Source organism: Hypanus sabinus, chromosome 1 (genome assembly GCF_030144855.1).
Source record: "Hypanus sabinus isolate sHypSab1 chromosome 1, sHypSab1.hap1, whole genome shotgun sequence".
Lineage (NCBI taxonomy): Eukaryota > Metazoa > Chordata > Chondrichthyes > Myliobatiformes > Dasyatidae > Hypanus > Hypanus sabinus.
Genome location: NC_082706.1, coordinates 152,229,982 through 152,246,442, shown reverse-complemented (window position 1 = coordinate 152,246,442; position 16,461 = coordinate 152,229,982). Strand labels below are relative to the sequence as shown.

Below are 16,461 nucleotides of genomic sequence, written 5' to 3'. Positions count from 1 at the left end.
AAACTCCACACACCCAGGTTATGAGGAAGCAGCTCTGCATCTTTTCTGGGGCCGTGGCCAGAATTCTCCAATTGTGACCTAATCAGTCCTTTATATATAACCTTTCAGTTTCTATATTCTATATCTCTAGCCTAAGATCCCAGTCATTTTAAAAGCTGCTCACTTGTAAGCCTTCCTATCTGCAGAGATTGGTGTACATGTACACCCAAGTTTCTTCATCTTTGCGTATCCTTTGGAATTGCTGCTTGCCTATGTTGCTTGCTGAATTTCTTTTCACAAAGCTGCTAGATGCAAGCAGAATGTAGTTGTGGTCTCACAAAAGACACATATTTTTCCAGCAAACGGTCACCCTTTTGTATTACAACTCATTCGCACTGCAGGGCAACATTATACTTGCTCAGAGACAGGCAAAATTATAATCTGAGAAATAAATAAAAGGCAGAGAAATTCATGAATTATCTTGTATAATGTAAAATATCTTTGAAATAGTAAAGAGCAACAAACCTAGACTGAATGAATGCATAAAGAAATTAAACATTTACCAAAATATTGTGTTGGAAAATTAATGGGAGAGAAGGCCGATAAATCCCCAGAATCAGATGATCTGCATCCCAGTGTTTTGAAAAAGATGGCTTTGCTGATAATGAATGCATTAGATGGCCCTGCTGTTCACAATCAATATTAATAATTTGGAAGGTAATACTAATGCGATCTAGTCAAGTCTACCAATGATGCAAAAACTGACTGACATTTTGAGTTATAAGGATTCAGAGAGGTGTATTAATAGGCTAAGTCACAAACAAGAGAAAACCTGCAGATGCTAGAAATCCAAGCAACACACACGATGCTGGAGGAACTCAGCAGGCCAGGCAGCGTCTATGGAAAAATGTACAATCAATCTTTCAGGCCCAGACCCTTCTGCAGGACTGGAGAAAAAAAAGATGAGGAGTAGATTTAAAAGGCGGGGGGAGGGGAGAGAGAAACACAAGGTGATAGGTGAAACCGGGAGGAGGAGGAATGAAGCAAAGAGCTGGGAAATTGATTGGTGAAAGGGATACAGGGCTGGAGAAAGGGGAGTCGACAGGAGAGGACAGAAGGCCATAGAAGAAAGAAAAGGGGGAGGCGCACCAGAGAGAGATGATGGGCAGGCAAAGAGATAAGGTGAGAGAGGGAAAAGGGGATGGGGAATGGTGAAGTGGGGGCATTGCCAGAAGACATTATCTGAGTGTTCCCATTCCCATATGTCAAACCATGTCCTCCCCTACTGTTGCGATGAGGCCACTCTCAAGTTGGAGGAACAACACCTTACATTCCATCTGTGTAGCCTCCAACCTGATGGCATGAACATCGATTTCTCGAAGTTCCGGTAATATCCCCCCCACCCCCCACTTCACCATTTCCCATCCCCTTTCCCCTCTGAGTTCCTCCAGCATTTTCTGTGCGTTAATAGGATAAGTGATGGTCAAAGATTATAGCAGATGTAATACAGTGTGGAAAATGCTAATTTGTCAAAAGTAGCGTAGGGATTGGGAAGTATGACCTTCCAAAAGGATTGTTGAATATTAATAAGCCAGTAGAGCAAGCAATTAAAAAGGGAAACAGTCATAGTCTTCACTGTAACATTAGAAGAATTAAGTCATTCTAATTCCTGAAGAAGAACAGATATACTGAGTGTTCAGTACTGAGCTCTGCAAATTTTTGGAATTGAAAAGAATGGAGGGTTATGAGGCTGGTGAGGAAAGTGATAAGATAAAAGATCAGCCATGATCACATTGGCTAGAGGGGAAAGTAGGAAGAGCTGCATTATCTCCTGGTAGTTCTCTTGCTTATGTTCTTTAATTGCTGTCTGAGTTTGTGTGTTTCATGAACCAATTCTCTAACATCTCCTCTGTACATCAACATTTACTAGTTTCTCACTGATAAAGTATGGTGTTTCTCCACTAATCCTGTAAAAATGAATAATCCTGCACTTGCAGAGTTTATACACCATCTGCCACCTTATTTCATATTTGCTCAACCTATGTATGTCCTAATACAGATTTTCTGTCTTCCAATCAACTAACTTACTCACTAAGGGTAATATTATCAGTGAACTTTATGTTACTAAGTCATTAGCATAAATCATAAACATCTGAGGGCACAGCTCTAATATCATCAGAACAAACGAAGTAGCAACCTCAAATTTGAGAAAGATCCATTCATTTCTATTCCATTTTCTGCCTTTAACTGATATTCCATCCATGCTAATATGTAATCCAACGAGCCCTTTCTGTGTGATGTTTTATCAAAAGCCTTTTGAAATTCCTTTTACATCAATCTCACTGTTGCCGTACCTCAGCTGCCCGATAGCCACATTTTCAGTATTAGATTTTTCTTAGATCAGTAAAAATTACTCAATCATATTATAACATTTTAATTGCCCTTCCACCACATTCCTAATCATAAATTCTAGCATTTTGCCAATAACTGCTAACAGATTGTTTTATAATTCCAAACACTAATTTTCTCTTCCTGTATTGCTGTGTACATGCATCTACTGATGCCCCTGGACACATCTTCAGTGATGTTCCTGGAATCATCGGGTGTTTCGGGTCTTTCAACAGCATACACCCTCCTGCTGACCCAACCGGGGCTGATCAGACCCCAGCTTGTGTCCAGATGGCTAGCTACTTATGACTCCATGGCTCTCCTCTTGAGCCACAGCCATCTTGAGGCCCTCTCTGCCGCATCGGTGGTACTGCGGATGGCTCTCCTCTTCCTCTCTCCCTCGATGCCCAAATTGCTGAAGGCTCTGGCTAAGGAATGGGCTGCAAATCCCCTACAACCAACTTCCACTGGGAGACACCTCGCTCTCCATCCAGCCTGCTGGCAGTTGTGTACTTGGAGAGCTTCCTTTCAAAGGCCTCTTCCAAGTGATCTTCCCATGGGACTGTCAGCTCCAGCATCACCACCTGCTTCGTAGACTCAGGCACAAGGACAATGTTTGGTTGCAGGGTGGTGGCTGCGATATGGTTGGGGAACTTCAGCTGCCGATGAGGTCTACCAACAGCTGCCAGTCCCTTGCAGAGGTCAGGATACCTGCAGATGTTCTTTTGGCAGGTATTGGCTGCTTCCCAGCTCTGACAAAGGCATGGCCTGCTTGGAGGGTCGGGACCACTTCGCCCACTCAACTTCTGCACTGATGGCTTCAGCGAAGGTCTTCAGGACCTGATCATGTCTCCATCGGTACCGTCCCTCACCAAGTGCCCTTGTGCAGCTGCTGAGGATGTGCTCCAGGGTTCCTCGCTTGGAACACAGTGGGCACGCTGATGTCTCTGCTTTGCCCCATGTGTGCAGGTTTGATGGGCTTGGAAGCAAATCATACCCTGTCTGGATGAGAAATTGGATGCGGTGTGGTTCGGCTTTCCAAAGCTCAGCCCAGCTCACTTTCCTCTCCACTTCATTCTCCCATCTTGTCCAAGCTCCCTGTTGCTTCATTCCCACCGCCATGCAGGTTCTCCTCTCCTCCACTGCTGATCTCACCTCCTCCTGAACTAGGCGGCCCCTTTCCTTCCCTCTGATGGTGCCCATTTGGGGAGTTGGAAAGGATCCTAGACCAGCTCGGCCTCGTGTGATCACTCCCACCGGCTTCCTATGACGCAGCCTTTCCTTCGCTTCCTCTGCCCTCCACTTCCTGCCGGTCCTCACTTGGATCCCTGCTCGAGCCACCTTCGGATCACTTGAGTCCCTGTACTGTACCGCTTCTCTGGCTCTTGTAACTTTGAATTCCTCCTCCAAGCATTTGAAGGGCCGTTGCAGTTTGTTGTGATGTCCATCGAGTGCAATGCTGCTCAGGCTCCTTGGCAGCCCCAATATCTATAGTAGTCTTACATTTACTGCTTTCCATTCTGCTGAGATTATTCTGAAATGCAGTTGATTTTAGATGATTACTAATACATGCAGAATCACTGTAACTTGGAACCTTAGAGGATTTTCCACTCACCTGCATTTCTGCAGAAGCTCTGCTTTAGTTATGTCAATTAGTTTATTTTTCTCCCAAGTTGGACCATTGGTTTCTTATAATTAAATTTGGCTTCTTTAAATGAAGTCTGGAGTATGTAACTTTGGAATAGCTCCCTCTTTTCCCCATTGATATCAATAGTGTCATATAATTCAAACATTTCCACCTCCACTCTTCTCAGCATTGAATCTGGCATTCAACATTAACATCTACTTAATCTTACAGTAGAATGTGCAAACTTCCATTAACAATCTGCAATTAATTGTCCTTCAAACTCTCTTAATCCCTCAGCAGAACCTTATTTCTTGTTCTAGCTACATTGCTAGTTCTATCTGGGCTGTGTCAATTGGATCTTTGTACCTCTCTCTACAGGTCCTTCTCCAGACCCAAAAAGCTTTTGTTACCCTTTATCATCAGCTAATCGCCTTTAAAACTCACCATCATAAGTCCATAAGATGGGAGCTGAATTAAGTCATTTGGTTCATTGAATCTGTTCTGTCATTCAATTATCTCTGATTTTTTGAACCCCATTCTCCCACCTTCTCCCCATATCCCTTAATTCTCTTCCCAATCAAGTACTTATCAATCTCTGTCTTAAGTACATCCAATGACTTGCCCTCCACAGATGGAGGCAACATATTTCACAGATTCACCACAGTCTGGCTGAAGAAATTCCTCCTCATCTCAGTTCTTGAATCTGAGACCATATACTCAGATCTTGGGGCTCTCCTACAAATGGAGACACCCTCTCCACATTCACTTTCTCCAGGCCTTTCATTGGTCCAGTAGGTTTAAATGAGATCACTCTCGTCCTTCTGAATTCCATCAAGTACAGGCATTAAATACTTGCATGTGTTAACCCTTTCATTCCTGGAGACATTCTTGTAAACCTCTTCTGGAACCTCTGTAGGGCCACCACATTCTTCCTCAGGCTCTCAAAATTGCTCACAATATTCTAAGTCTGTGTCTTAGTGGTACATCCTTGCTTTCATATTCTAGTCCTCTCAAAATGCATGGTAACATTGCATTTGCCTTCCCTACTACAGGCTCAACTTGCAAGTAAATCTTTAGCGAATCCTGCATGAGGACTCCCAAGCTCTTTTGCATCTCCAATTCCTGAACTCACCTACCATTTCAAAAATTATCTTTGTCTTTATTCCTTATCCCAAAGTAAATGACCGTTTTAGTTAAACTCTTACATTTATCCAGAGGTACTTTTATTCTGTACTCCATGAAGAGTTTGAATCAAGGAATCTTATTAGCCTTCTGATTTCATTTTAAGCTAGTCAAGCCCTAAGATGTTCTAAGTCCTTATATCTGCCCAGTTAGGCTGCCCCATTGCTCTACTTTATTCTACCTATCGAAGTGCATAACATAGAAACATAGAAAATAGGTGCATGAGTAGGCTATTTGGCCCTTTGAGCCTGCACCACCATTCAGTATGATCATGGCTGATCATCCAACTCAAAACCCTGTACCTGCTTTCTCTCCACACCCCCAGATCCCTTTAGCCCCAAGGGCCATATCTAACTTCCTCTTAAGTATAGCCAATGAACCGGCCTCAACTGTTTCCTGTGGCAGAGAATTCCACAGATTCACCACTCTCTGTGTGAAGAAGTTTTTCCTCATCTCGGTCCTAAAATGCTTCCCCTTTATCCTTAAACTGTGACCCCTCGTTCTGGACTTCCCCAACATTGGAAGCAATCATCCTGCATCTAGCCTGTCCAATCCCTTTAGAATTTTATACGTTTCAATAAGATCCCCCCTCAATCTTCTAAATTCCAGTGAGTATAAGCCTAGTCGATCCATAACCAATAAACAAATCTATAACAGCTAACTGAAATTCTGAAGTTGGCTCTTCGCTATCTGATCCATGACCCTTCCTGTGCTTCTTCGTTTTCTGACACTTCCCTATGTTGCCACTTCTTTGCCAGATCTCCCAACTTGACCATATCCTTCTGCAACTTCCCTGCCTCGTCAATACTACCTGTTCCTCCACCTGTATTACTTGAAAACTTGTCCTCAATGCCGTCTGGCCTAGAGTATATTATCCCTAAATCCCCAACTTTGTATGGTTTCTAGTACCCTGGAACCCTGCCCAACAGTTTTTGTTACTGTTTATTTAAGTAGCAAGTACATCATAGCTGTTCAAAAAATATCAAAGGCACTATTGTATTCTTATAGCTCATACCAGTCTGATCTGTGGTCACATTCTCCAGTTCCTGACCACTGTCCATTCCCTAGACTGCTTTCTAAGCTAAGGGAGGTGACTGCCTCCTGGATCAAATGCTCCAGTTCTTTCTGTTTTCAGTATGCAATTCTGACCAGCTCCAGTGCAGCATCTAGATCTGAATACTTCCTGAAGAGGCAAACTGTTCCGTTTTGTGTCTGCTCTCTACCAACTCCCACCTGCCTCAGCTTCAAAATGCTACTGCCATTGCTGTCAACTCTTGTTCTTTACAATGAGGTGGTTATTCATTTCATAATTATTTAAAATTAAAGTAAATGATAATTTGGAGCCTTAGAAACAATTCGATCTGCTTAGTTTAATCTGTTGTAAATTATTCATTCCTTAATATGATAAAATAATGGCTGTTATTTTTTCAGTTTTCTTAATCTAACCCAAGTCCCCCATTTAGAAATGCAATAAAAAGTAATGATATTCACAAATCACCCTTAGCTTTCATTTAATGAATTTTAGGCAATTGGAAGTTGCTCCCAACGCTCCACATAGGCAGGTTGATGTTGGCCTACTGCTTCCATCCTCCTTTGTCTTCCATTAACACATGTACTGCCACTCAGGTAGCTTGCTTTTCTTCTGCTGTAACCATTACATTTGCATAATAAATGCCAACACAAAAATCAACATTCTTATTCAAGTTATACATCAAACCAAATCAAAATAAAGGATAGGAGATACTGAATGAATGGCCCTTGTGGTCCCATCAAGTCTTGCTGAAGCACTATTTGGATTTGAACTACCATGATCAAAAATAGTAATTACACTACTACTGTTCTTTCTACTTTGACTTTGATTATCTTAGCTGCAGTTTTTCTGATGGAAAGCGGGTGATTTGCAAAGAAAAGGTTGCAGCAATGCCCAGCTCGCACTATATATTCTTCCCTTGAGTCTAACCACTCAGGCTGCGACAACAAGTTGTCAGATAAGGACAACTATCTGGATAACAAATTTGTGCCTCTTGGATCCGATGCCAAATCCCTAGGGTGGTGCATTAACATCTCCAGCAATCTGGAGGAGTCGAGATTGCAGAAGTACAGTGATATGTTCAAAGCTATTTTTGAAAGGATTTTCCCCAACCCAGCTGGTTGAGCTCAGATGACAACTAATGGAGCTTCGTCCTCCATATTCAGATGTGAAATGGCTTCTTGTGTGGCAGTGGAAGTTGAAATAAGAATTATTGTTCAGTCTGCATGTGCTGAAATGGAGGTCTTTGTCTCATCTGAATTATCTACCGCAGAGAGCCAAGACTGCTTCATCTTATAAAAGCTAATCTTAGCCATCCTTCATCCTACTAAGGTTGCAAGCTATATCAGCCTCAGCATTTCATTGCATGATATTGTCATCTATGCAAGGTAACCCAATGGCTGTAGTGGTTAGATTAGGTGGCATTGTGCTTCGTTCTTCTTTCTCTCCTTCTCTCTCACTTCACTGTCTTAGTCATTCTCTCGTTCTCTATCTTCCTCAGTTCCCCCCTCATTCACTCTATCTTTCTCTATCTGTCTTTTTCTCTTACAGTCCTTCTCCTTTAATCTGTCTTTCCCGCGTTCTTTCCTACTACCTTTTTCTCTCTGACTTTCCCTTTCCTTTGTTCTCTTTCTCCTAATTTCATATCATTCATTCATTTATTATTCAACACATGTGCATCAAAACATACAGTGAATTGCGATGTTTGCATTAGCAACCAAAGCAGACTGAGGATATGATGGGGACAGCACTAACATAGCATGCCCATATTGTTTAGCTGGACAACACACACAACAACAAAAACAACACAGGAGTCAAAAACAAAACAAAAACAGCAAAAAGAAGCCTCCCACTCACTCACGAACAAGAGAAAATCTGCAGATGCTGAAAATCCAAGTAACACACACATTATGCTGGAGGAACTCAGCAGGCCAGGCAGCATCTATGGAAAAAAAGTACAGTTTGGGTTTCGCTCCAAAACATCAACTGTACTTTTTTCTGTAGATGCTGCGTGGCCTGCTGAGTTCCTCCAGCATTTTTCTGTGTGTTGTTTGCACTCACTCACTCGTACACATTCAGGCCTCCAACCCCAGGATAGGCTGCCTCTGAATACCTTGGTCCGGGACTCTCAGATTGCAGACTTGCAGACATTGGGCCCCCACTTCAGACCTGCTAACCCAGTGCTTCAACCATCAGCCCTTGACTTCTGGACTTGCCAATTTCTGTCTACAACCATTGACTTTGATCTCCTCTTTATCATCTCTATCCTTATCTATTTTTACTTCCATTTATCTTTCCCTCTTCCCTTCCTTTTTCTCTTTCATTTTCCACTCTTCCAATCTCACCTAATATCTTCTCTGGAAATTAGAGAGGCAACTGTAATAATGAATGTGATATAATTATCTGTAAAATGACATTTCCATAGTTGTAATTAGGAGAATTGAAAGCAGGCATAGAAACATTATGGCTCAATTCTGATTGATTGAGATTGTTGGTAGGTGATATTTGGGAGTATATTTCACTGAGCCATGAACAAGTCAAAAGAAATTACATTTCAAATTGTATTTGTGGTGATATCATGTGCAATGACGTGCCAGTAACTGATTGGAGAGCACTGAGCATGCACGGGGTTTGCCAGAATATATCAACGTGTGGCGGGGTTAAGATGTGTTTGTTTAATATCGATAAATAAAAGTTTTCTAATTATTCCAGAATATGATTCTTTATCGTTAACCCACGGTATGTTTAAATAGAAGTAACATAACATGGTGTCAGAAGTGCTTTTGGAAGAATAATACAGAAGAATCGAGAATCGAAGATAATCGAAAAAAGAAGAAAAAAGGTTCGAACGGTAATTGGTGAAATGGAAGGTTTACAAACCCCACAAAAACTGCAGCTGACTGGCAATGTAGCTGAGACTTGGTGGATATTCAAGCAACAATTTGAACTGTACTTATCAGTGATCAATTATGAAGAAAAATTGGACAAAAACAAAGCGGCAATCCTGCTCCATGAATCAGAAATGATGCAGTAGGGGTGTACAATAATTTTATCTTTGAAAATGGAGATAATTTCAATTTAAAGTCGATAATGGACAGATTTGAAGTATTTTGGATACCTAAGCATAATTTAACAGTCAAATTTAACGGGTGTGTAGAAGGTTGCTCAAACAATTGATCAGTAGGTTACGGAGTTAAGAAAGCGTAGTAGAATGTGTGAGTTTGGTTTGCTCACAGTCTCTCCCATTAAAGATAGACTGGTTTGTTACATTCGAGATAACGCTCTGAGAGAGAGGCCTTTGCATGAGCAAGATTTAAATTTTGAAAGAGATTTTCTGCTCTGCAAAGTTTTGGAATCTGTAATGTCGCAGGCTGAAGAGCTTTTTGTTGAAAATTACAATGTAAATGCTGTAAAAAAAAACACAAATATATCAAGAAATATAATAATACATCGACAAAACTGACAGAGAGCAAGATGGCATTTGAAAAAAAAGTCATGTGATCGCTGTGCATGGGAACACCGTCCAAATCAGTGTTTCACATATGGCAAGCTTTGTTACAGTTGCGGTAAGATTAATCATTTTTCACACTGTTGTAGAAGTAGAAAGAAGGAAAATGAAATCAAACAAGTAAATGCAGTGATTGAAGATGAACATGAGGAATTTTATATCGATGCGCTTTATGAAAATGCTGACATGGAGAACATAAAAGCAGTAGCTGCAGTGTCTGAGATGACCAAACAGGAGGCAATTGATGATGAGAAAAAGCAATGTCAGGAAGAGGTTGCTTCAATGCAAGCGATAACAAAAGAGACACTGAGAGAATACGAGATTCAGTCTAATCACCGTCTAGAGCAAGAACGCTGCCAGTGGGCACAGTATAAGCAAGAAGTGAAAGCACAAGTAATGGAATTGAGAAGTTGTATTGAAATGATGAAGTCTCAGTATAAAAAAGAGATTACACAGTTAATGAATGAACTAGATGAAGAAAAGAAGATTCGTATTTCATTAAAAAATGAAAGTGGAAGGAATTAGGAAAGATACAGTCCAAACAGAAGCAGGGAAGCAGATTGCTGAAGAGGATAGTGGGAACTGTTTACCTGAAATTCCTGATTCTAACCAGGAGACATGTGAGAGTATACCAAAAAGTCTAGTTGAGATACATGAAGAAAAGCTTAAAGCAGAAAAGAAGAAGAAAATGAAGAAGGACAGGAAGGGTCATGCCTCAGATAGCGAAGACCAAACTTCAGAGTTTCAGTTATCTGTTATAGATTTGTTTATTAGTTAATGTTGTTATTTGTTTTTAAGGAAAAGATGTGATTCTTCAGAGATTCCGTTAACAGATGCAGACAAGAGAAACTATATAAATAATAACAAGGAAACACAAGATCTGTGTGTACTACTTAGAAGGACTACTCATGTTCGTAAACCCACAGAGAGACTGATAGAGACTTTTTGAATTATGTATTTGTTTTGATTAATGTTGTAAATTGTTTTTCATTTTAAGGAAGGGAAGATGTGGTGATACCACGTGCAATGATGTACCAGTTCCAGATTGGAGAGCACTGAGCATGCGTGGGGTTTGCCAGAATGATTCAGCATGTGGCAGGGTTAAGATGTGTTTGTTTATTTCTGTAAATAAAAGTTCTCTAATTCTTCCAGAATATGATTCTTTCTTGTTAACCTGTGGTATTTTTAATTAGAAATGTATTTAGAGTTTAAACTCTCTAAGTAACCCAAAGGGGTGAGTTGAGATCAATCCAGAGTATTGATCAATGACTCTCACGGTTGCTGTAGCTGGAGGCAGTTGCAGAGAAGAGGAGAGAGAAAAGGTTTGAAACAGAAGAAACCTAGTGACAAAGAGATCATTATTTGGACTCTCTCCAACTAGCCCAAATATTAACTGAACCTGAGCATATTTGTGAGACCATTGAATTTTTATCTGCACTGCATCCACCGTCTTGGATTTCGATTCCTAACATTGACCATGTCTGTTTTCACTAAGTATTACTTTGGAATTGATCTGAAGATCTTCCTGACACCTGCAGTCATTGATCTTTCCTTCACCCCATCCTCCATTACACAGCAGCAAAACGTCTGAGAGCCCTTCTCATTTCTAATCATCCATGGCTTCCAACAAGCCTACTGAATGATTTTTACAACTAGTTTAAGTCTTAAATTACCTGCCTTTTATGTGGTGCATTGGACTTTGACCAGCACTAGCTTGACCTGAACCTAGGCTGTAAAAATTAATTTGATTTATGGCGGCATGTTAAAGCAGCATGCAGCCTGGTTAGAACTGGCAATCACTGACCGAATCTACAGCAATAAATCTGCAGCACTCCCTACACTATGTTATTGCAGGTTCAAAGTAAATTTATTATCAGAGTACATTCATGTCACCATACACAACCATGAGATTCATTTTCCTATGGGCATTTTCAATAATTCCATAATACAATAATAACCAAATGTAGAATCAACAAAACACTGCACTTAGGCATTCAGCCAGTGTGCAAAAGACAACAAACTGTGCAAATACAAATAGAAAGAAATAATAATAAATAAATAAATGTGCAATAAGTATCATGAACTTGAGATGGAGTCATTGAAAGTGAGTTAAGTGCCAATAAGATGGTACCTGCTGTTTAGCTGTTGTTCCAGTAGGCAAATTGGAATTGATCCAAGTCACTTCTCAGGCAAGAGTTGATATTCTGTGATCCAGTCCTGCTGCCTCATCCCAACTCTTGTACTTTCCAAGACTTTGTGGCCTTCTTTTTCCTTTTAACAAAACGTACCAACCTGTATTTAATTATTAGAGGGTGGTATGTTAGCTTGGTGCTAGTGAAAAGCTATTACAGTCCCAGCTGTCTGAAAAGAGTTTGTACATCCTCCTTGTGACCACCTGGATTTTCACTGGTGCCCTGGTATCCTCTCACATTTCAAAGCCATACAGGCTAGTAGGTTGATTGGTCACGTGGGTGTACATGGGTGTCTCCTTGGGCCAAAAGGGGCTGTTACTGTGCCATATCTCTAAAAAAAACAGATAAGTTCAATGCTCATTGAATTCAGCATATTCTTGGGCAGTTGACATAATGGATTCAAACTAGCATAAGGCAACATGTGACTGTAGTGACAAGTGTAGAAAGGTCAGGCCATTATTATACTGTTTAGTAATCTTAATTGTTTGTTTTATGAACTTATTATCAGTTCAGATGATGTCCAAGCACACACCTTCTATGTTTTTATTCTATTTTAGTATCGTCTGTGAATCTCAGAAGTAGCGAAGGTGATGATCCTGTGTTTTCTCTATAGAGTCACAGAAGAAGCAGCTTGAAGAAAATTCAGAGTCTGCACATGAAGAATCCATATCAGAGAATGCAGAAACCTCCACAGAGGAACAAGTGGAAGGGGGCCCTGATATTGATGCAGACGGGGAAGAGATGACTGATGGTATTGAAGAAGATTATGATGACGTTGGCAGCAATGAAATGGTATGATCCGAATGAGCGGATACATAGTAGGAGGTGACTCTTCTTGCAAGACTGCATAATTAGTTCCAAAAATAGTCAACTTAAAATACCATTGTCAAGAGCCATGCAAGAATATGTTGAAGCAGAAGGCACACGTGATTGTCATTGTGTGAGTGCAGCATCTGCATTATGATACATGTATTGAACAATATTTTTGATGTGGTCAGATCGTTACTATCTTATTAGCATTTTTAATGAGGTGTTTCCATTATTTGGGGAGATTTCAAATGGACTACTTCGCTGGTTTCATCAGCAATTTGGTCCTTTGAAAGATGCACTGAAATTGCAGTATTTTCAACCAGGGTAAGTTAACACATTGTATTCCACACTGTGACAAGATTGCTCTTCAGGTGGCTTTACACTAGATAAGAAAATATATATTCTTTAACAATGATTTGGAATGGCAAGCCATTTTCCCAGTAAAGTGTCAGAGGCTGAGACCAGCTGAAGTCAGGGAACTGTGATATAAAAAGAGAAATAAAGAGGAAAATGGACACCTAAAGTCTGATATGGTACACCTTCCCACACTTTCAGGAAAATCATGAGTTTGTTTCAGGCATGACCAACCTAGTAGAATACTAATGAGACTGCATTAAAACAGCTTTTTTAAACTTAACATTTAAAGTTTAAAAGAATGCCGATCTAGTGTACTGCCTTTCCAATTCCCATTATTTGTTTTCTTCAATAGACAATGGACATGCCACCAGCATCCAAAGATCAATAACTGGAGCTCCATGAATATGCATCTTCATAATCAGACTCCATTTCCCACTTCCTCCAATTTGCAACATCTTTGCACACCAGTTTTCAGAAAGTGTTGGTGTAAAATTAAGAGTTACAGTGTTGCTATACAATATGTTAAACCAATTATCTGGGTTTACTCTGAACTCTGCATACCTGTGCAGGATTCTTAATGTTATTTAATATTCTACATCATTCATGAGTTTGACAATTGTATATATTTAAGGATGATCAATGTATTTCTAAAGATTAATTAAGAGTAATGGCTACTTAATGATGTTATAGTGAATGAAAATGGATTTTTTTTACATATGTAACATATTGTATGTCATCTTGCAAATCCAGAGTTAAGATGAACATTTGTGCTACAGAATTTCTGCAGATAGCATTTGTCAGTACACTGAAGGATGAGATATATAAACAGCTGCAGAGATTCAGTCATAATGCAGCAGAATTGTCAAGAAACGATTCTCCCTGTTTATAAGCACATACTGTGATAATGTTGGTTGTGTTCTTGGCATTTTGAAAATGTCATTGTGTCACTTGTGAATAACATTAACACAAGAAAAATCTTGGACTCTTTCACGATCAATCAGTTGGAATTTGATCCTCAAAGCTAGAGCCATCCTCTTTTATTCAAAATCCTGTCATTACACTTGTGCATGTTAATTCATCTCTATCTCTCTCTGTCAGCTTTAATTTTACCTCTGACTTACTTCTAGTAATTTCAACAGCATTGATTGTTTAAATAACAAAAAAATCTGCAAAAATAATTGTTATACTTGTAATTGATCCAAAAAATGGCATTGATGGAAAACTGAATAAATTGGCCGTCCTTATTGCCGATAATCCTTCTCTGGTTTCTTTATTTCCGGTTGAAGTATTTTGTTAACTTCAGAATAAGAATTATTTATCAGTCATAGAGGATACACAGTAACTGTTTCACTTGATAGGGTTGTTTTGATTATTATAACTACAAATTATTTTCTTAAAGAAAGCATCAGACAAATACCGTCAATGTGATCAATAGATTTTGAAGTTTTGTAATAGTGTACTTTCAGCTGTTCGTTATTTTTCAAATTTTTTAACCGTTATGTTACTGAAACAATCTTTGAAGTCTTGTTATAATACAGCAAATGAATTATACTAAGAATCATTTCACAACTGCCAAGATATGTAAATATTTTTCACAAAAAAGGCCATATGCATGTTAATTGAGTTTTTTATTAACTCAGAATCTTGCAAACTTAAATATTTCCCTAACATCATCTTTCATAATAGGTCCTATAACAGTAAAATCCAGATTTCTCTCACATTAACTGGAAAAAAAAGGCAGAATTACATCATTCACCATAGCACAATGGCTTAATTTTCACAATTCACATTAGCAAAAAAAAACATTATAAATTATGTTTCAATCTACAGCTTGTATAAAACATCAATGAAACAAATTTCCATGGATACCACAGAGGCCTGAGGACTCACGCTGCCTGCCCAAGGCTAGGAGCAAGAGCTCTAATCATTATCAACTTAAAATACAAACATGAAATAATAAGATTAATAAGCAGTTGCTATCTTCTGAATGCTGGCAGGAACTCATAAATTTGTGAGCAGGGTGAGGAGGTGGATCTCCAGAAACCAAATAAGAAGCATTAATTTATAGGAGGTGCTCAGCCACACAGAGGTTAGCAGAGAAGGAGAACTAGCCCCAGCCTAAATTATTTCTGAGGTGAGGGAGAGCATGGATTCGCTTCCTGGCTCCACACACAAATAGTATTTCAATATGCTACCACATTCTTTGGCGTATTCTGTGGTGGTTTCTTTATGTCCATTATCAATGTCTCTTGAAAGATATGTGAGGGGTCTGATGCATTCTATCCATGTTAACAAATGGTATTTGGCATTCCACCACATAAGGAGAAATGGGAGTATTTAACCACAAATATTCAAGTAGTAATTTGTGACTAACAGAAATACACAAATAGTATTTAGTCAGAGATACTTAACAAACTTGGAAAGAGAGAATTATTAGGATTATCAGCTAACATTGGATAAGGTAGATGCTGGAAAATAAAATAATACAGCATAAGAACAGGCCCTTCTGACTACCACATCTTCCAGTCTATGTTTTTTATTCTTTATTTTTTATTATGTTTTTATTTTTTATTTAGTCTATGCTTTTATTCCTTCTACCAAAGCGTAAGACCATACACTTCCCAACACTACATTCCATCTTCCTCCTCTTTTTCCACTCTCCTATTCTGCCTAAGTCCTTCTGCAGCCTCTCTGCTGCCTCAACACGACCAGGCCCTCCACTATCTTTGTATTGTTTGCAAATTTGAGAACAAAGTCATTAGTTTCATGTACAACATGAAAAGAAGCAGTTCCAACACCTACCCTTATGAAACACCATTAGTCACTGGCAGCAAATTGAAAAGGATCCATTTATTCCCACTCTTTGCCCCGTGCCAATCAGTCAATGCTCTATCCATGCTAGTATCTTTCCTGTAATACACTTGTTTAACAGGTTTATGTGTCAAGGGCCTTCTGAAAATCCAAGTACACAACATCCACCAATTCTCCTTTGTCCATGTGCTTGTTATTTCTTCAAACAATTCCAACAGATTTGTCATGCAAGGTTTCTCTTTAAGGAAAACCATTGTGATTTTGGACTGTTTTGTCATGTAACTCCAAATAGCCTGAAACCAAAACTTTAACAATCAACTTCAACATTATCGCAACCACAGAGGTCAGATTAACTGGCCTATAATTTCCTTTCTTCTCTTGCCCCCCCCCCCCACCTTCTTGAAGGATGGAGTGATACTTGCAATTTTCCAATACTCCAGAACAGCTACCTCTTTTAGAACCCTCAGGTGTCGTCCATCGGGTTCAAGTGACTTACCTATCTTCAAACCTTCCAGTTTCCCAAGCACAATTTCCCTATTAATAACAACTGCACTCACCTCTGCCCCTTGGCACTCTC

General features: G+C 39.6%; 1 protein-coding gene across 2 annotated transcripts in view; it reads left to right on the top strand.

The window, feature by feature from the left end:
• Nucleotides 1–14,305, top strand: part of LOC132399201 (RNA-binding Raly-like protein) — a 489,585-nt gene extending 475,280 nt beyond the window's left edge. For both annotated transcript variants that reach the window (XM_059979344.1, XM_059979353.1), the window contains exons 6-7: nt 12,520–12,698; nt 13,426–14,305. In XM_059979344.1, coding sequence (XP_059835327.1) covers nt 12,520–12,698; nt 13,426–13,461 — 215 coding nt within the window. In that variant the 3' untranslated portion in view covers nt 13,462–14,305. The remainder of the gene's footprint in view (nt 1–12,519; nt 12,699–13,425) is intronic.
• Nucleotides 14,306–16,461: the final 2,156 nt, after the last annotated feature.